Source organism: Rattus norvegicus, chromosome 10, assembly GCF_021556685.1.
Source record: "Rattus norvegicus strain SHRSP/BbbUtx chromosome 10, alternate assembly SHRSP_T2T, whole genome shotgun sequence".
Taxonomy (NCBI): domain Eukaryota; kingdom Metazoa; phylum Chordata; class Mammalia; order Rodentia; family Muridae; genus Rattus; species Rattus norvegicus.
This window is the reverse complement of record NC_141543.1, coordinates 101432232-101452954: the sequence shown is the minus strand read 5'-3', so window position 1 is coordinate 101452954 and position 20723 is coordinate 101432232. Positions and strand designations below refer to the sequence as shown.

Sequence of the window (20723 nt, the reverse complement as noted above, 5' to 3'; positions counted from 1 at the left end):
TATTTCTTTTTATGTACATTTGTATTTTGACTACGTGTATATCTATGTAAGGGTGTTGGATCCCCTGGAACAAGAGCTACGGGTAGTTGTGAGCCGCCATGTGGTCGCTGGGAATTGAACCCTGGGTCTCTGGAAGAGCAGCCAGTGCTCTTAACCGCTGAGCCATCTCCCCATCCCCTAGTATCTGGATCTTTACACGAGGTGTTTAAGAATGAACATCCCCAGTTTATAAAGAAATGAGTGGATACTATGCCACAACAGCACCTGGCAGCGGCGTGCAGCCCTCACAGAGGTGTTCTGGAGGCAAAGGTGATCCACTTGGGGTTAAAACTGTAGGAAGGAAGCAGAGGGGGTGGATGTAGCACAGCACAGTTATAGCTCTGTGTGCCTGGAGTTGTACACAGTGCAAAGTAAGGGTGGATAGAGATACAGAGCCAGATAGCATAAGGACTTGTGTGTTTTTAGTGTAAGCAGGCCATCGTCAAACCATCCCTGAGAGGAACAGAACACCAAGCTGCAGAAGGAGACTGTGCGCCACAACCGGCATAGTTTGAGCATAGGAGACCTCAAAGCCCACCCCCACCGTGATGCACTTCCTCCAACAAGGCCACACCCACTCTGACAAGGCCACACCCACTCTGACAAGGCCACACCTACTCCAACAAGGCCACACTTGCTAATAGTGTCTCTTCCCTATGGGTCAAGCTTTCAAACGCATGAGCCATATCTATTCAACCTGCCACACCTATTATATATGTATATAAAGGTTTATTTATTTCCATTGTATATGTGTGGGCGTTTTGCCTAAATGTCTCCAGTTGACGTGCATGCAATGCCCATAGAGGCCAGAAGAGGGCATCCGATCTCCCTGGAATCGTCATGCCAGTGCTGGGAACCAAAGCCAGTCTTTTGTAAGAGCAGAATGTGCTCTTAACAACTGAGCTATCTCACATAGTATGTTTTTTTTTCCCTCCAAGAAACAATATGTATTTAAGGAGGATATGAGACAAAACCCACGTGTCTGCAGTTCACCTGAGCCCAAGGAAAGAGAAAATCTATTCATTACTAAGAAATAAGACTATTTCTAAATCACAGTGCGCAGACAAACGTCAGCAGCGTTCTTAAATGTGCTAATACACATTCCACAGAAGGCAGCAGGCATACAGAAACAGTCAGAGAACTTGTTGTTCTCACGGATTATGAGTTCAATGTGCTTGTACGCATTTTGAAGAGCAATTTCTGGATCTAATATAATTAGCAAATGGGTAGATAGGCTTGAATAAATATTGAAGGAATATTTAGTATCTGTGTAGTGCACACAAAATGTTCGTGATAATGTGGTCATTGTCTGCTGTAAACATTTGATAACACAGCAAACAGGATATATGGAAAACCAGTGGTTGGAGACAGAGAAACTTTCTTCCTGGGTCCCAAGAAGTTAACTAATGTAACAATCTCTTCCTACCCCTCCCCCACCTCTCCTTTTCGGAGGCAGATATATTGCATATGTGTACGCATTCAGATAAAGTCCAGAAGACAACCTTGGCCCTTGGCTATTATCCTTAGAAACGTTGTCCATCCACCTCCTTAGAGACAAGGTCTCCTATTGGTTGGATCATTAGTAAGGCTAGGCGGGCTAGCAGCAAACCCCAGGGAATCTTCCTGCCTCCCTCCCCCCTCATCACTATGAATTTATCCCCCAAAGCCAATACTCCTGACATTACATGGGTTCGGGGAATCGAACTCAGTTCCTAATGCTTGCAAGGTAAGGACTTTACTTGGCGAGCCTCCCCAGGCTGAGAATACAATCTCTCAATATTATGCTTTCTAACGTTAGAACTGTGGTGCAAGCAGCATGCACGCAATGCAGTATGGGTAAAAATCCAGACGCACCCTCTTACCCTGAAAATAGTCACATTGCTCCATTGCCACGTGTAGATTCAGCTTTAAAAAAAAAAATCCAGGAAAGGCTTTGAGACAGCAGCTTATCCTACTTGTGTGTTTATTTCTGTAATTTAGGAAATTCTTTTCTGCTCCATCTTCTCCGAGCTGGCCTTTATACTGTTTTTTATTTAAAGTACTCTTGAGAATCCACTCTCCTATTGTGAATTTAATCCAAAAGGGGAAAAAAAATTTTAAAGCCCAGTACTGGTCTGGTAGTTGCTAACGTTCCAGTCTGTCCAGCCAACCATTTGCAACCACAGATTCCCTGCTGAGGAACTGGCGGGAGGCAGAGAAAGAAAAAAACCAGTCCAGGAGTGCAAGCAGAGAGAGCGTTTGGCAGCCAGTCTGAGCCCTCAGAAGAATTCTCTTCAGAAACCGGAGCAAAACAGAACCGTCTGTGATAAGGAAAATCAAAACCAAGATGTAGCAGCGACTCGAAAGAAGAAATGTGACTTCTCCTCCGGGACACAGATCTCTGGATGAAATTTTTGAAGATTTCTGCTTCAGCTTTCCTCAGAGTAAGTTAACCTCTAAACTGTCACGGTTAGCACTTAAATATGATGGGCGAGCCGAGGCAGCAAAATCTTGTGAAACATTTCGTTGGAAGTCACCAAGTGTAGGAAGTTACTAGCAAGTCGTTTTGATTTTTCAAACCTGTGAGGATTTTACACGGGATGGCTGAATAGCAGTCGGAGAACTAAGACCTTTCGGTTTTACCCCAAGACTAAAGCATTTTGCATAAACAGGACATATCACGGAACAGGCAAGTGGGTAAGTGGAAAGGAATGTAGCTTGCTTTCCTCTTGCTGTTTTCGAAGTTATGTGGGCTGCTTTGTGTGTGTGTGTGTGTGTGTGTGTGTGTGTGTGTGTGTGTGTGTGTGTTCAGTTTTATTGCCAGAGGAATGTAAACATCAGTATGCCAGATTTTTACCAGTTTTGAGTTGGTTTAACCAATTTCAAGAGCATTTGGGAAAACTTAGGAAGTGCTACACTGACCCTCTTTATCATCCTAAATATGTAAGACAGTCTAAGAGGTGCAATGCATGCTTTCTGAGTAACAGGATTGGGAAGCGGCTGGCTTTTAACGATCAATCTATTATTTTTAAATCATGCAATTTGCTATTCAGAACAACTTACGTTAACTAGGTATTTTATCCTTCTCGAGCAAACAGCGTTTCACCTGAACGTGTGCAATGGAATAACTTAAGTCTTAACAGCCAGGAACAAATGACTTAATGCATGACAATCAGATCATATAATTGCTCTGGTCTATGAGTATTTTCCTGCGTATATTCTTAACTATCTAAGAAAGAAGAGTTGCCACTTGGAAAATACATCTTTCTGCTTCTAGATACCAAGGCTTGCCACAGTATTGGTTTCTTAGTTGGAAATATAGTTTGGTATACATTGGAGCTTCCAATCGTTACAGCCTATTGACGGCATTATTACTTGGAGTTTATTTATTTAGCTGATAGCAGTAGTTATATATTCATATAGTTGGTGGTCGTAAGCAATATGAAATTATCTAGAATTTCTATTTCATTCCCTTGGACTTAGACACAATCGACCTATGGTTTTTTAGTGGTTTTCCCAAGATTTTTTTTCAAACTTTAATTATGAAAGGTCAGTAAAGGGGTGAGTTGACTATTGTTTTGAGGTCATGATATACAAAGCACCTCTCTTTTCTGTTGTTGCTTATTTCATTCGACTTATAAGTCCCTTTCCATACCTGACCTCCACTCTTATTTCTTACTGCCAAAGATAATCTTTTTAAACTGCGTTCGATAATGATCTCTTTAGTTCCGGGATGTATTTAGAAATATGTATTGCTCACGGTGTGAATTCATATACATTGTATGGTTAGATAATTGAACTTTTTCTTTAAAAAAAGAAACAAGATTTGATTGGCACCATATCGCTAAAGACTTCTTATGTTGAGTAGTAGTTATCATTGCATTGCTCCTAATTCCTACAGAGTTACATTTGGATAGTGTTTGTAAAAGTGATGCCCTGCCAGCGTGATTTGCATATGCAAGTGTCTTAGTACAGGTCACTGAGCACGGATACAGACTCAGGAGCAGAAATGACTGACTGGTGGGGTTCTGCCGAGTAGCCACTCGTAATTAGTTATAACTAACTTAATGGACAGGGTAACTTGAGACCTCCGCCAGCCTACACAAAGCTCAGACAGCTTAGCTGCCAAGTTTCATGGGGACAGCACGTGACATTGTTAAAGTCTCTGAAGAGTCAGTCCATCGAAGAAAAGACTCTCGATTGTTTTCCTCTTTTAGTTTTTTCAATGGATTCGCTGACTTCTCCCCCTAACCCCCGCCCCCGCGCCCCCCGTCCCCGTCCCGCCCCCCGTCCCCGCCCCGCCCCCGCCCCCGCCCCCGCCCCTTTCTTCCCCCTGTTTTCTGTTTGGCATCCTTCTTCTCTAGGGCAGGTAATTAGGAACAGCTGTTAAGATGTTTCTTTCTGGTTTGATTGCACAATGTTTTCTATTTCAGACTTTCACATCTACTTCCTTGAAGTCCTTTAAAAAAAATAAACAAGTCAAAATGAGGAAGAGACGCTTGAGACTGGGTCAGCAAATGTGGGCTCTTCTCTGCAAGAACTGGCTCAGGAAGTTCAGGATGAGAAGAGAGACGCTCCTGGTATGGTTCCGCACCTACACGTTCTCATAGTTAGAAAAGGGGAAAAAAAGATACCTTCTCCGTGATACCAACATAATCGTTAACCACTGCTTTTTTAATATGTCGCAGCTATAATGGACAGGCTAGAATTTTTCAAGTCCTGGGCTTTGCTACTGTTTTTTTTTTCTCCAAATAAAAACTTTAAATATGTAGCATAATATATCTTCCTAGAGACATTTTTCAAAGAACTCATATTGAGAAATGCCCTGTAAAATGAAGCTGTATCATATGAACAGACTTATGACTCCAGATGCATATGTAGCAGAGGATGGCCTTGTTGGGCACCAGAGGGAGGAGAAGCCCCTGGTCCTCCCCCCCCCCTTTCCCCCAGTGTAGAGGAATGTCAGGACAGGAGGCAGAAAGGGGTGGGTTGTTGGGTGGGGGAAGGGGGATAATACTTGAAATGTAAACAAAAAAAATCCAATAAAAAATTAGCTAATTATTTAATTTTAAACCCGCTGAGACCAGTTAACATTCTTCATATGCACAAGTGTGTGAGTGGACTCACTGGGAGTTGTCACTATAAAAGCAGAAAAAAAAATGAAGCTATATCTTTATACTAAAGAGTTAATAATTAGCATCTGGGTAATTAGGATCTCATGAAAGGCATAGACGCTGAAGTTTAGAGCAACGTCAAAGAGGCTAACTTTAGTTCATAATTACTTCAGAATGTAACCTAAGGGGGGGGGGACACAAAATACCCTTTCACAGTGACCTACTATTGGAAGTCTCCTGTTTCTCTGTGTTTCCATGCCCAAGACAATTCTCAGGACTATATGTGGCACCAACAACATGAGAACTATTCACTCACTGAGGTTCACACCAGTGTGAATTCTCAAACGCAAACGGAGGCAAACTTAGTGTTTAGACATTAACACGGATAAATATATTACGAAAAAGGTGATTTTTAAGGAAAGGACCTTAGGTTAAATATGTACAGTACTATGGGGCAGGAGTGGTGTGAAACGAAATGGATACTACGAAATTATTTACTGTGTTTTACCCTAAGTATATGGAGTGACTGTTAAACACAAAATGAGAAATTGTAATCATTTCTAAATAACAATAAAGGTTACAATCATACAGAGGGCGCCTCTAGCTAAGTGCTCACGTAGGTTGATTTTTCTTCACGTTTGAAGAGATTCAATCCATTTGATTTCATTTGAAAAAAAAAAGGACATTCGAGGAAGCCTAGGTTTGTTTAACCACTCTGCAACGGAGACATCTATTGAAACATGTTGTATACTGTAAACGGATATGATGTTTGTCAAACACATACATAATTAAAGATGTAAAAACGTAATAGTTTTTATAAAGATAATGGTACTTTGCCTGGGGGGAAAAAGTTCTCACCACAAAGAAGTCATAAAACTGTAGGAAGATACAGTGTTCACTACACAGCGTATGCATGAATGAAATGTCAGACCTCACATGATACATGTGTGCAAATATCACGCGCCAGTCAACAAAGTATGTGGTGGCTATAAGGTCTATCTGAAAGGAATAGTGTGCTTACATATAAAGGGGAGCGAAGGACGTTCTGGGTCTTTAGTGTACGAGTTCTCTCTTTGTCATAATAATGATTCAATGTGTTTTCTGCAGAATTCACAATGGCCATAAACAAAACTACTCATTAGAAGAATCAGCAAATTAATGCCCTAGTCTATGAACAGTGTGCGTATTCATCCAAGAAATGTTTGACGAGTGTTTAGATTGTCAGTGAATAAAAAACACCAGAACTTTATGCCTAAAGCCATGGACATGTAAATATCAATTCAGACGCCAAGAACCTACTTTAAGAATTGTGCTGGGCTTCCCGTTCCAGAATATAGTAACTGTAGTTTTAAAAACTTTAAAATTATTATTTTTAAAAGGAATGCTTCATCCATTTTATGTATATGAGTACACTAGCTGTCTTCAGAGACCAGAAGAGGGCATCGGATCCCATTACAGATGGTTGGGAGCCACCATGTGGTTGCTGGGAATTGAACTCATGACCTCTGGAAGAGCAGTCGGTGCTCTTAACCACTGAGCCATCTCTCCAGCCCCTAAAATTATTTTTGATGAGCATGATTTTGCTGCTTCTTCCATGCATAGGCGACTGAAGAACAAAGTAAGACCTTGCTTCTATTGATAGATGTTCTGACCCATTGCACACCACCTTCGTTTTCAAATACAGATGAGTGGCAGATACAGCCTTGGGATATCTGAAGAGCCTGAAGAGACTCTATTTAGACCTAACCGGTATTCCACCTTGCATGGTTAAATAAGAAAACACTTTCAGTTTTAAATGGAACAGCTGTCATAACTCTGTCTTGGTGAACATGTTACACGTTACATGTGTACGTGTTACAAAATACACAGATGAAAGGTCTACGGTATGGGCCGAAGAGATGGCTCAGTCATTAAGGGCTTGGGTGGTCCTGCAGAGGATGTGACTTTGATTTCTAGCACTCATATACTTGCTTACAGCCATATGGTAACTACAGTTCCACTGGATCTGACACTGTCTTCTATCCACCAGACACACACATACACGAGGAAACATCACTTATGCACATAAATGAAATGGATCTTTAGAGAACAAAAGGAGAGTCAATTACTTTAAGATGGGAAAACTCAAATGGAATGCAAGCTATATAACAGGTTGAAATTGTTTCAGTTGTTTGTGGTAGAAAACCTCCTGATTCTTCTTCTTCTTCTTCTTCTTCTTCTTCTTCTTCTTCTTCTTCTTCTTCTTCTTCTTCTTCTTCTTCTTCTTCTTCTTCTTCTTCTTCTTCTTCTTCCTTCTTCTTCTTCTTCTCCTCCTTGTCCTCCTCCTCCTGCTCCTCCTCCTCTTCTCCTCCTTCTCTTCCTCTTCCTCCTCCTCCTCTTCCTACTCCCCTCCTCCTCCTCCTCCTCCTCCTCTCTTTCATTACTATCTAGGAATGGCTTCTCTCATTTCTCCTAATACTGTTGGCATATCAATTATCCTCCAATTTGCATCAAGTTCACGACGCTCCTGAAATGTCTATGATGGATCTGGGACGTGTTGATGACTTTAACGATTCTAATTATATTATCGTGTTTGCTCCTGAGTCTGAAACCACCCATGAGATAATGAACATAGCGGCTTTAGCTCCATTCATGAAAGGTATGCTCTGTGGGAGTTCGGGAAATCATTATTCAATGGGCCCTAATCAGAGTCCATTGGAAGTTATGAGCCTCTAATCTAGCAACACACGACTTCTTGTAGTCTGGTGCAAAGGATCATACCTCTTAAGAATCAGATTAAGAAGTGGTTCATAACCATCCATAACTCCAGTTCCAGCGACTCGGAAGCTTTTTCTGAGTTCCTCTGGCAGCAGGCACTCATATGGGACACACACACACACACGCACCGGTGAAACGTCACACACACAAGATGAATATGTCTTCAAAGAAAGGGTGTTTGCCACGGAACACTGGGAATCTCCCACTTCATTCTAAGTGCGGGTGTCTAAGGGGGAAAGTAACTCCAACCCAACATGACCCGTACACACTTGTATGCGGCATGCTGTCGTTGGCCATACAGGAAGCTCACGGTCTCTTCCCTTTCTTCACGTGGCAGGAAGGACAATCGTGGCGTGTCCTGACGAAAGCAGCATGAGTGAACTCAATTTAAACTATTCAATAGATGCAGTGAGAGTCATCTTTAAGGATACGTTCTCATATCATTTGAAATTTTCATGGGGTCAGAGGATCCCTAAGACGAAAGAACACAAAGACCACACAGGTAAAGTTGCCATTATTTAAAAAAAACTATATTAATGTAGATATTGCTATTACGTCTTAGTCCCCCGGGCACATAACAGAACTGAGATGAATGACACAGCCCCCCTGTGTTAATTTCAAATCAAGAACAGATCGATCCTTATTAAATAAAGCCTCTATTCTTCAAAATCCCCATAATTTTATTGGTATATATTTCTAGTATACAGTGAGATTGAATAAAGACATGTTTGGTCAAGTCTACTGTATACTCAGAAGGCGACAGCAACAAGCCAGCAGCAAGCAGACAAGATCTGATCTTTAAAGATGTTGACAAAGCAACCTGGTCCTCCTTGGGCATGCACCATAACCCGAACCAATGAGCCTTACCATGTACTGTATTGTTATAGATTTTAGACACATTTTGGAGGATTACAGGTTTCCATTTATCCCACAGTGAAGACCGTCTGGTCACCTAATAGCGGTTGTGTCTTCTTTTCTTGAAGCTCCTTGTGAACCATTCAAGAACAAAATGGTTTGTGAAAATTCAGTCTTCTGGGAAAAGGGCTTTGTAGCCTTTCAGACTGCCATTAATGCTGGCATCATAGAGGTGAGTGATAAGTGAAAGGGTACTAAGCACATTGTCTTCTGCATTTTGATAGGTGGAGATATAGATGATCATTATTATTATTATTATTATTATTATTATTATTATATTTTTAGGCACCAAAAGTAGTATGCCAAACAGCTTCTGTATCCAGACTGTAGTGTCAGGGTACTGGTGACTTAAAAAAATACACACAGCACAGTCATTTTAAGCAGAGATCTTGGTAATACAGAGGTGGAAGTATGGGCATACAGCCATCATAAGGTTCAGGGTCTGTTGTGGGGTAGTAAATCGTGTGCTGCCTATGGAGGAAAAGAGGAGCCACTCTGATAAGAAACTCCTAAGCAGATCTAGTTTGAAGCGTTACTCTGTTAGTTTTAAAAACAAGTACATTTTCTTTTTCTACCGAAGGACTTCAGGTAGAACTTTGGACATCCCAATGCCTTCTTACCGTTTGAAGAAAGGTTCGAAACTAGATGATAATTTGCTCACTGGTGTCCCTCTTTAGGTGACAACAAACCACTCGGTGATGGAAGAGCTGATGTCAGTGATTGGTTCGGTTATGAAGATGCAGCCTTTTATTGCCCAAGGAGGAGTCGCCACTGACTTCTTTATTTTCTTCTGTGTTATTTCCTTTTCTTCATTCATATACTATTTATCAGTCAACGTTACCCAGGAAAGGCAATCCATTACAACATTAATGGCGATGATGGGTCTTCGAGAGTCTGCTTTCTGGTAAATCACGCCAATCGGCATTTGTGAACAGAATGACTTAACTGTGGGGACTTGGTAGGCTCGCTGACACCATGCTTAGGCTTGAGGCTTTAGTGTATCCCAGCATTTGGATGTTTGGAGTGCATGGCTTCACACGCTTGGTAACTGAAGTTTTCTGTATTTCTTGGACTTAAAGTCTAAGGTGCTTCCCATCTTCAGGGCACTAACAACACGGAGGGTGACTCTTAGTTAACAGTTATTGTGTCTATAGGGACCAAAATATTTGAAAAGTTAAGTGTTTTTTTAGTGTAAAATAAAATATGTGTTTTAGACACTTCACTTAAAAGTGAAGATAACTTGGTCCTGCTTTACATGAGCCACTGAAGAGAAAGCTGTTGTGTCCTGAGCATTGAGCTTTCCTCATTAGAAGCAAGAAAGCAGAGTGGTTAGAGCCGTCGCCTGCCCAGTGGGAAAGCCAGGGGCTGTCTTCATCTCAGACTTAGTAGCTACTACCTTGGGTGTGTCATTTAAACTCTGTAGACTTCGGTTTTCTTTTCTGTGAAGCATGGATCAAAGTTCCACTTCTTGTTGGCAGCAGGATTCAACAAGAACATTTATTTATAGGGCCTTACACTGAAGCTGGGAAAAATTTAAATGCTCAGTATCAGATGTCAGTGGATGGATGTGTGGGAAGCCATGCATTGTAAAAGCATGCTGGATGCAAGTTAGAAAGCCGAGTATTCGATAGTTAGGGGTCCAGCTTTAAGATGGGACTAGCCAAGTGATCTATTAGAGACAGGTGGGGACGTAGAAACGAGTAGAGTCAGAAAGCAAGGCTATGAGTGTCAAGCTTGCCTTTGCTGAACTAGGTGTCATTTTCAGTGTTAAAGGTGGTACCCAGAGGATGCATAGTTCCAGGAACATGGTGGTCTCTAAAGAGGAACTTTGTTGAATAAGAAGACATATTTCACCGTCTGACATCTGCCAAACTCGTTATTTTTCCTAAAATAATGTTTAATATACTAAGTGTGGAAAGAAAGAAGATAGGGGCTGGAGAGATGAATCAGCCATTGAGAGCTCATGCTGCCCTTGAGGACCCTTTGGTTTCCAGCCTCCAAGTCTGACAGCTTACAACTGCCTGTAACTCCTGGTCCAGGGGAGCCAGTGCTTCTGGCCTCCACAGCCACACACACGTATGCACACACTCTCCCTCACACCATCCCACAGAGACGCATGGGTGCACAATTTAAAATAAAACATATCTGTTACGAAAGAAAGGACTTGGAAAGTTTGATGCAATGCAAGGGTTTTTTTTTTCTTCTTTTCTTTCGTCCATATATGCATTAAAATGATGTCTTCAATATTGAAGGGTATTTGCTCACTGTATCTTAAAAGATGTCGAAAAACTATGACAAGTTCATGGACAGTATTCTATTTGTAAAAAAAAAAAAGAGTCTAGTGAGGAGGGATTGAAAAATGTTAGAGTTTTTGCCCCCCCCCCCCCCGCACCTAGAGGAAAGGACCTGATATTTTATTTGAATGAAATTAAGTTATTTATAGAAAGCAGATGAAGGAACTATTTCAGGTAACTCAGTGTACGGTGAAAGGGAATTATAAAATTGGGCAGAGAAAGAAGACTTCCTGAACTTGATGGTTTTATTTTATTTTATTTTATTTTTTTTACTGTAAATAAAGGAAACTATCTGCCCATTGTGGATATGTCACTAATTGAATTCTTTAATCTTTTTCCCAGAGAGGAAATTGAAATTTAAAGAAATCAAATAACTGCTTAACATATTTAGTTATAATGTCACAGAGGAAATCTGAACTCAGGCCCATGACGTGACTGGACCCTGTGCAAAGCCTCCTTCCTGTCTTTGGCATTAGTAGTAATTGCTCTTCTTCTAGCCACCTGTGTATTTGTGTCCTCACTGTATTCCTGTGTTGAATCATCAGGTTCAGAAGCCGCCAAACCACTCTTCTGCAGTTTGTGAAGAAGGCGCAGCCACTGAACTTACAGTGCTGGGGAGAAAGTAAAAATAGCATAACGGTGTAGGAGACATAAACATCTATGCAAAACTCCAACGTCATTGTCTACACAGTACATTCTTTTTTTTTTCCAGAGCTGGGGACCGAACCCAGGGCCTTGCACTTGCTAGGCAAGTGCTCTACCACTGAGCTAAATCCCCAACCCCTACACAATACATTCTTATTGGAATGTAGCCGCATGTCGTGTCTAGAGCCTCTGTGACTGCTCATGCGCAAGCAGCCCTAATGCAACAGAGGAGATTTGGTTTGCAAAACTTAAAGCATGCATGGTGTGAGGGAAGTCACACCGAACTGAAAAAGCAGCACAGGATCGTCTCTTCTTAACAAACTCTCTTTCTCACACCCATCTTACTGTCCAGTTCATGGCCTTCTCAGTTTGCACTTAGCTATTGTTTTAGTTTCATTCTGTTGCTGTGATCGGCACAGAGCTACATGGGTGAGGAAAGGATTTATTTGGTTTAGACTTCCCCAGTCATAGACCTTTATTGAGGGAAGTCATGAGGGCCAGAACTCAAAATAGGAACCCAGAGGCAGGAGTCACGGAGGACTGATGCTTGCTGGCTCCCTCTCTGACTTGTGCTTAGCTAGGACCATCTACCTAAGGAATGTTGCTGCCTAGTGTGGGCTGGGCCCTTCTGCATCATTCAATAAGACCATGCCTCACAGACATGCCCAGAGACCAACCTGATTTAGGCAATGCCACAGCTGAAGCATCTCCCTTCAGATGACTCCAGGCTATTAAAATGACAATCAACATTAATTGGGCAGCTATCTACTGTACACATTTACTGGTTTATTACCTACCTTGCTGTATAGAATATAAGCTTTGAAATGAGGATGTTTTCTTGTTTGCTAAGAATTTACCCTTTTAAGAGAAGCTCTTGGTGAATCACACACTTTTAAAATCATTTGCTTAGTAAGAGAACAAATGGAGTGGCCCACTAATGACCTCTGCACTAATCCTGTGTTTCTCCACCAGGCTTTCCTGGGGTCTGATGTACGCTGGCTTTATCCTTGTTGTGGCTACTTTGATGTCTCTTATTGTGAAATCCACCCAAGTTGTCGTCTTAACTGGTTTCATGGTGGTGTTCCTCCTGTTTCTCCTTTATGGCCTGTCTTTGGTAAGTTGGTAATTTCTTCCCTTTCCTTCCCTCCCTCCCTCCCTCTAATCAGTATTGTGTTTCTGCCTTTTCTGCTCTGTGCAGAATTTCAAAGGTATGATCCTTATAGTACATAATTGAAAGTCAATGAGATATACTTTCTAAATACTGTGTTGGTTAGCTATCAGTCCCTATTACAAATGCTGGAGACAATCAACTAACAAGAAGAAAAAGGTTTTACTATCCTGCCCCCTTGGTTTTGGAGCCCAGGATTGGTTGATCCTGTTGCTTTGGCCTGTGTCTGGGCAGCACATTATGTCACCAGCTCATGGTAGATCAAAGTTGCTCACATTATGACCAGGATGTCAAAAAGAGGAAGGGACTGGGCTCTTATAATCTCCTTCAGGATAAGCATCCAATGACAGGAAAATTTCCACCAAGTGGAACTTTGTGGAAGATGATACTACCTCCAAGTAGAGCCTTGGGTTGGAGATGCATGAATCTCTGGATGACATCCAAATCTGAAATTCCTTTTACTGTCCTAGTGATGATGGTCAGACTGCCACACCAGTTAATTTTTTTTCTCCTTTCAGATAACTTTATCTTTCCTCATGAGTGTGTTGTTAAAGAAACCATTTCTTACTGGCTTGGCTGTCTTCCTCCTTACCGTCTTCTGGGGAAGCCTGGGATTCACAGCATTGTACAAACATCTTCCTGCTTTTATGGAATGGATATTGTGTTTTCTTAGCCCCTTTGCCTTTACTAATGGAATGGCCCAGGTAAGAAGGAAAGTAATCATTTTGTTTCATTTTTTAAAAACTTGTGTTTTCTTAGCCCCTTTGTCTTTACTTCTGGAATGGCCCAGGTAAAAAGGGAGGTAATTGTTTTCGTTTACTACTGGAATGGCCCAGGTAAAAAGGGAAGTAATTGTTTTGTTTCATTTTATGAAAACTTGTCTGTCTGTCTGCCTATGTGTGTGTATGTGGACATCCACAGGCATGTCATGATGATGTTTATTTTGCATGGAGGTCAGAGGACAATGTGTCAGATATCAGTTCTCTCCTTTCACCTTTTGGGCTATGGGGCTCAAACTCAGGCACGTTTACCAGCTAAGCTGTCTTTGCTGTCCCTCAATTTTATTTTTGTACACAACATTCAAGACAGATTCCTTAAATGATTTATACAGTATACACCAAACACTAAAGAGTCTCTCCCATGTTTGTAAAAACAAGTTTAAGGAATAGAGAAGTTTAAGGAATAAGAGACATACTTCATTTTCTCTCTTACCATATTTATTTTCTTTTACATTAAATTTAATTAAATTTTGTTTCATTTCTTTTTATTTTGGGGCTTATTTTTCTTTTTTCAAGACAGAGTTTCCGTGTGTAGCCCTGGCTGTCCTGGATCTAGCTCTGTAGACCAGGCTGGCCTTGAACTTACAGAAATCTGCCTGTCTTTGCCTCCTGAGTACTGGGATTAAAGACATGTGATACCATCACCCAGCTAAATTTTTTTTAATTGTAATATAACAATATCACATTTCCCCTTCACTTTTCTCCTCCTCCACCCCTTCCTTGGCTTGCCACCACATCTACACAATCCCTTTTCAAATTCATGTCCTCTTTTTCTTTAATTATTTTATCACACAGACACAAACACAGACACACACACATACACACAGACACACACACACACACAGAGAGAGAAAGAGAGAGAGAGAGAGAGAGAGAGAGAGAGAGAGAGGCAGACAGACAGATACATATAAATATATAAATACATATTCAATCCTTTTAGTGTTACTTTTATGTATGTGATTTCAGGGTTGACCACTTGATATTGGATAGCCAAGTAGAGGGCTCATCCTTTAGGAAGACTAATTATTTGTCTCTCATTGTCCTTAGTTGCCTGTAGTTCTTTGACAGGGGTGGGGCCCTGTGAGATTTTCCCTTTTCCTCATCAGTGTGTCTATCAGTATCCTTTTCAGGTTTTATTTAGGTACATTGTTGAGCTATGATGAGCATAGTTTCCTTGTCATTTCTCGGAGAAACTTCTCCTAGTAGTTTTCCATTCCTCCACCTCTTAACATCTTTCTTCCCTCTCTTCTGCTTTCTGAACCCTAGGTACAGTGTATCCATTTCAGCCGAGAGCTCAGTGGTCAACTGTTCTTTACATTTTGACCAATCATAGCTTTCTATAATAGTCTCCATTTTCGCAAAGAAAAGGGTCTTGAGTGATGAGAAGCGAGAGTGGTGCTTAACTGTGAGGATAAGGCCAAGTCTTTAGAATGTACTTAGGAAATGTGCTGATTTAGGGAAGTGGCAGTAGTTCTTCTGAGATCCATGACCTCACCAGCCCTGGGTAGTTGGCTAGATATCCTGTACCATACATGAATTCCCTCTTATTCAGTAAGGCTTCAGTCTGATTACCGAGCTATTGGCTACCACCAAGATGTGGGTGCCACACTTGCACCTTTAGGGCTGCTTTGCCATGCAGATTATTGTGTTTGGTAGGCATCATGGTTGGGCAGGACCCTTAGTTATTGCCCCTGCTTGACAGCTTGCACACCCCTGTTCTGTGCTATGGAAACTTGTCACTAGGAAGGTAGCTTTCAAGTCAGGTCTTGGTCCAATCCTTGCAAGGTGCTTTTGGCAATAGGGACTTACCTCCAACCTCTGGGAGACAGTAGCAATGACCTGTATTGTTTGGGGAGTCTCTTAGACTTCCATAAACAATAACTTCAGGTTGGTTTCTCATGGTTTGTACTGAGATGTTTTGTTAGTTCATGACCCTAGATGTAGAATGGCATTTGCTGGTTGATGTTGCCTCAGCTTATACTTCTAACTGAACATTCCTCAGATTTAAGCTTGAGAAACACATGCCTTTTATAGCACCACAATCGTTGGTAGATTGAGACTTTAAAAAAAGAATCGGACATTTCCACGTGAAATTGAATCTCCACTCAGAAAAGTTCGTTCATGTGAAATCATTGCATGCTGTTGAAATTATTCTTCTCTTTCCGATCAGCTCCTAAGAGATTTTCATTTCTCCAGTTTTCACCATAAAATGAAACTTAGAGCTATATTAATCCCATAAAACTCTATGCATCTCTTTTTCAGCTTATACATTTGGACTACGATGTGAATTCTAATGTAAATTTGAACTCTCCAAACAACTCGTACCTAATCCTGGCCACCCTCTTCATGTTGGTTTTGGATGCCCTTCTCTATTTGGCACTGGCATTGTATTTTGACAAGATTTTACTCAGTAAGTAGTAGGATTATTGTAATTTCACACACTTTTATTACCTGTGTTTGCTTAAAGCAACTATGAAAGTGCTTTTCAACCTTCTGATGCTGCCACCCTTTAATACAGTCGCCACCATGCCAGACATACACATGTCTCCAACCACCACAAACTCTCTTGAATTCAATTAAATCGCTACTTGAAAGAACATACGACACAATAACCTCTGATCCCATTGATAAGATATAATTGCCCAGCTAAACATACAAAGCCCTGTCCACATCCATCTCTCAAGAATATTCATAACAACCTGTAAATGTGCAGAGAGGAATTTTAACATCCTTCTCTATGTTCTCTGACTGCTTCTCCTCCTCTCTCTAAAACTTTTCTCCCACCCTTCCTTCCTTCTCATTCAATGACAGGCCTCATTCTATCTTGTACCTGTCTTCACCTGCATAATGACAGTCCCCTCCTACAGTCCCCTCCCTTAATATTTCCCCAAACCCTACCTCTTTCTAGTTTCTTGGCTTCAGTTTTGCTCCTGGTTGAACTCAAGAAACAAAAGATTTGAAGCGAGGATCTTCGTTTAAGAAAGAACAGAGGGCATTTGTCTTTCTGGGTGTGAGTTACCTTGATGGGTAACAATATTTCTAGTTCTGTCTGTTTGCCTGCAAATTTATTTTTTCTTATAGCTGAGTAATATTTTAACTTTATACAGAGCACATTTATCCCTCCCTTTTGGACTTAATACAATGTTTACATCCTTCTCAAAACAAGTACCTCTGAAATGAAGACCTTTTCCTTTAGTTTACAATGCTGTTTTTTTCTTATGTTGGGAATGCCACATTGTGTGGTGCGACCTAAGGTAATAACGTGGGCTTGGATTGAGAGCCACAGATTTGGTACGCTGTGCTAAATGGCATGTCCTCCTTGAAGCGGCGACTGACCTGACACTTTCTCACTTCCTGTCCCTATAGGTAAGTACGGCCATCAGCGTTCTCCGTTGTTTTTCCTGAAGTCATCTTACTGGTTTCAACGCAGAGGAGCTGATCATGTGGTCCTTGAGAATGAAATAGACTCTGCTCCTTCACTCAATGACTCATTGGAACCCGTGTCTCCAGAATTCCAGGGGAAAGAAGCTATCAGGTAATGAACAAATCAAATGGAAGTACATACAACAGAGAACAAAACCAGGTCAGAGACCTGTTAGTACAACAGAGAACATACCCCAGATCAGACACCTACAGGCCAGACACTGATGTACACCGATTTCCTTCTGAGCCCCTCTGCACCTGCCTCCTCCCAGCCTACTGTACTTATGAAATGACACTCTTATTCTAGATAGCACGGTCTTTTATCCCATCTCCTATATTCACACTTACTAGTATCTTTCGGTACAGTAATAACTGTCAACCAAATAAGGAGTTCAGTTCCACGTCCCTCACTGTCTTCCTTGAGCTTCCTTTCCATATTTGCTCTGATGTTCTTCTTGATGGAAGACAGGGGGCGCCACTCCCCTATTCGCATCCTCTTTCTGTAGACTGCACTCTGTCTCTTTTCCTTTCCCTTCATGGTCGATAAGATGAAAACGCAAACGTAAGCAATGTAGAAAGGGGGTTAGAGACATCCCAGGAAGATGGGACGAGATGATGAGGCCGTGAGGCACTAAAAATCCCTGTATCGAGAGACCTCAAGGCACAAATGTCCTACATCTTCTCCCCCGAAGCCATGCTTGCCCCTATGGTCAACACTTTGACTTCCAGACAGCTACGCGTCCCAAAGATCCTTATCATTTGCTCAGATTTTGTCTCTAGCGCACCTGATGGTTTGTTTTGATATAGGAAATGAATGCAGGTTAATGGCGCAGGGTCTACAGCATAACAGACCTTCAGCTCCTTCAAAGCCTTCCATGTACTTTTTCCTTCCTTTAAGGCAGAACGTTACTTTATGTCAGTCTGACCTGGAACTCAAGATGTATCCTAGGCTGGCCTCAGACTTCTACACGTCCTGCCTGAGTTCCGAGTGCTGGGATCATGGGCGTGTGTCACCATGCCATCACTTCTGTGGACTTTTACACCGGTCTCATCCTTTCATTCTCTTTTCCTGGGCTCTGCAATCCTTCTTTTAGGAATCAACCCTATGTGATAATTACTGTTGTCGTCCTTGCTTTATTACTGAAGGCTTGTGAGTTACATTTTTGTACAAGAGCTCTGTGTAAATGGCACAGAAGGGACCGCACTCAGGGTGTCTTGACTCCAAACTTGAAGTCCTTTTGATCTGATGTGGTTTCCTTCACCCACAGCATGGGATCTTCCACCATTGATTTCATTGCTAGCTTTTCTCTCCAGTCATTTGTAATGTCTGCACATATGGCTAAGTGTATCCACAAGTTGGTCACCCCCTCCACTTATGCTCGGCTGAGGTACAATAGGCAGAGATGAGCCTCTCATGGGAGGCCCAGAGTGCTTCTCTCAGTGCCTGTGCAAAACGGAAAAACCTCTAGGTCTCATCAGGTCTCCCCCAATCACTGCAATTTCCTTGAAACATTTTTTTCTTGTTTGTAGGATCAAAAATCTTAGAAAGGAATATACAGGAAAGCATGGAAAAGTAGAAGCCTTAAGAGGTAATAAAAAAGATTACCTTTAACGTAGGTATGTGATTTAGAGACTGTTGTAAAGCTTCAGTAGGAATGAAGATGAGGCATTACAAATTTTAAGGTTGCTTTTGTTTTTGAAGATTAGTACTCACATGTCTACAGTTTGAGAAATTGTAAACTGTGGACACTGTAAAATGGCTATGCTAGTACTGACTGTACTACTCTGAATTCATGTCAGGTCTGGGATTTGATATATACGAAGGCCAGATCACTGCCCTTCTTGGTCATAGTGGAGCTGGGAAAACCACCCTGATAAACACACTCAGTGGACTGTCACCTCCTACTACAGGTAAGAGGACACTTATTCTAAGACAACCTCAAGGGCAAATGAATAGTCTGGGCTTTCCAGGCAAACACCACCCCAATGAGTTTTCCTTGAGCTTATACAATGTACGCGTGTGTTGATTATATAAGTTTCCCCAACAGTAGGTGCTACCTTTATATTCTTATATGGCAGTGAAAACATTTTTTAGAAGTTTAAGTTACTTTTATATAATTGAATACATTTGTGAAAATGTGCTTGATATAAGTGGCTTTATAATTATTCAGTTACTAATTGACACTTCTACTAGATTAGATGTTCTGAACACTGAATCTCTCTTCCTTTCTTCCTTTCCCTCTCCCCCTCCCTCCCTCCATCCATCCCCCCTCTTCTCTCTCTTTCTTTCTTTCTCTCTCTCTCTCTCACTCTGTGTGTGTGTGTGTGTGTGTGTGTGTGTGTGTGTGTGTGTGTGTGTAGTATATAGAGACCTGTTGGTGAATTTGCCTGGGTGAGTGTGTGTGTGTGTGTGTGTGTGTGTGTGTGTGTGTGTAGTATATAGAGACCTGTTGGTGAAATTGCCTGGGTGAGTGTGTGTGTGTGTGTGTGTGTGTGTGTGTGTGTGTGTTTGTGTAGTATGTAGACTCCTGTTGCTGAGCCTGCCTGGCTGAGTACATCTGGAGGTTACAGCGCCTTCCTCAATCACTTCTCTACCTTTTTGTTTTGAACTATTTTTTATCTTAAAAATTCTTTTTATTATTAAGTTTCACATAGGTGCACAGTGTATCTGGGGCACATCCCTTCCACACTTCTGCCTTCCAGCACCTCCCAGTCTCACCCCAACTGATCCCCCTCACAACTTTATGCTTCATGTCTTTTTTTTTTTTAAAAAAGCCAGTAGCGCATCAATCCCAGTAGCCCTGTCCATACTCACTTGGGTGTGCAGTTTACCAGGAGTCACACCTTCACACACAAGCAAAGTAGCTCTGCCTCTCTCGGAAGCCATTAGATTCTCAGCGTGGTGTGGGGCATTGGGAAAGGCTTTCCCACCTACATTGGAAGTTTTAAGTCTCTTCATATTGCATTCACCTTATTCTTTGAGGCAAGGATTTGCGCTTAACCTGAAACTTACTATTATTTTAAATTTACACATTTATTTACTTTATACCCCAATATCAGCACCCCTCTCCTCCCAGTACCCCCTAAGGCAAGTTCTACCCCAAATCTACCTTCCCCATCTCTTTTGAGAAGGGGAAGCCCCCCCTCTCTATGTTAACCCCTCACTCCCTGCTCCCCCACCCCCTATCAAGTTGCTGTGGGATTAGGTTCACCCTCCCCCACTGAGGGCAGGCAAGCTGTCCATTTAGGGGAGGGGGACCCACAACTCTCCTAACTCCTGCATAACAATGAGTGCTCCCTTGTGACTTACATAATTCACACCTTGTCAGGGTAATTCTTTACTTTCTCTGTGTAGGCTCCATCACCATTTATAATCAGACAGTTTCAGAGACGGAGGACTCCTACGCTGTCCCCAAGCTCACTGGAGTTTGCCCACAATCCAACATACAGTTTGGTTTCCTCACTGTGCAGGAGAATCTCAGGCTTTTTGCCAAGATAAAGGGAATTCTGCCGCAGGAAGTGGAGCAAGAGGTAGGTGAGCGAGTCCACTGTGAAAGCAACAGTGAAAGCGAAATTGGTCGCCTGGAAGATTTTAAATGTGCGTGTGTTG

The 20723-nt window shown here is 41.8% G+C and overlaps 1 protein-coding gene across 3 annotated transcripts in view; it reads left to right on the top strand.

Annotated features, from left to right (window-relative positions):
* The first annotated feature begins 2249 nt into the window (after window positions 1-2249).
* Abca9 (ATP binding cassette subfamily A member 9) overlaps window positions 2250-20723 on the top strand; it is a 60109-nt gene continuing 41635 nt past the window's right edge. Inside the window, exons 1-13 of one of the 3 annotated variants that reach the window (XM_087570860.1) lie at window positions 2250-2715; window positions 4452-4598; window positions 7563-7770; window positions 8227-8391; window positions 8873-8976; window positions 9482-9708; window positions 12716-12857; window positions 13430-13615; window positions 15953-16100; window positions 17057-17225; window positions 18644-18702; window positions 18914-19024; window positions 20469-20644. In XM_087570860.1, coding sequence (XP_087426986.1) covers window positions 4503-4598; window positions 7563-7770; window positions 8227-8391; window positions 8873-8976; window positions 9482-9708; window positions 12716-12857; window positions 13430-13615; window positions 15953-16100; window positions 17057-17225; window positions 18644-18702; window positions 18914-19024; window positions 20469-20644 — 1791 coding nt within the window. In that variant the 5' untranslated portion in view covers window positions 2250-2715; window positions 4452-4502. 3 annotated transcript variants of the gene reach the window in all.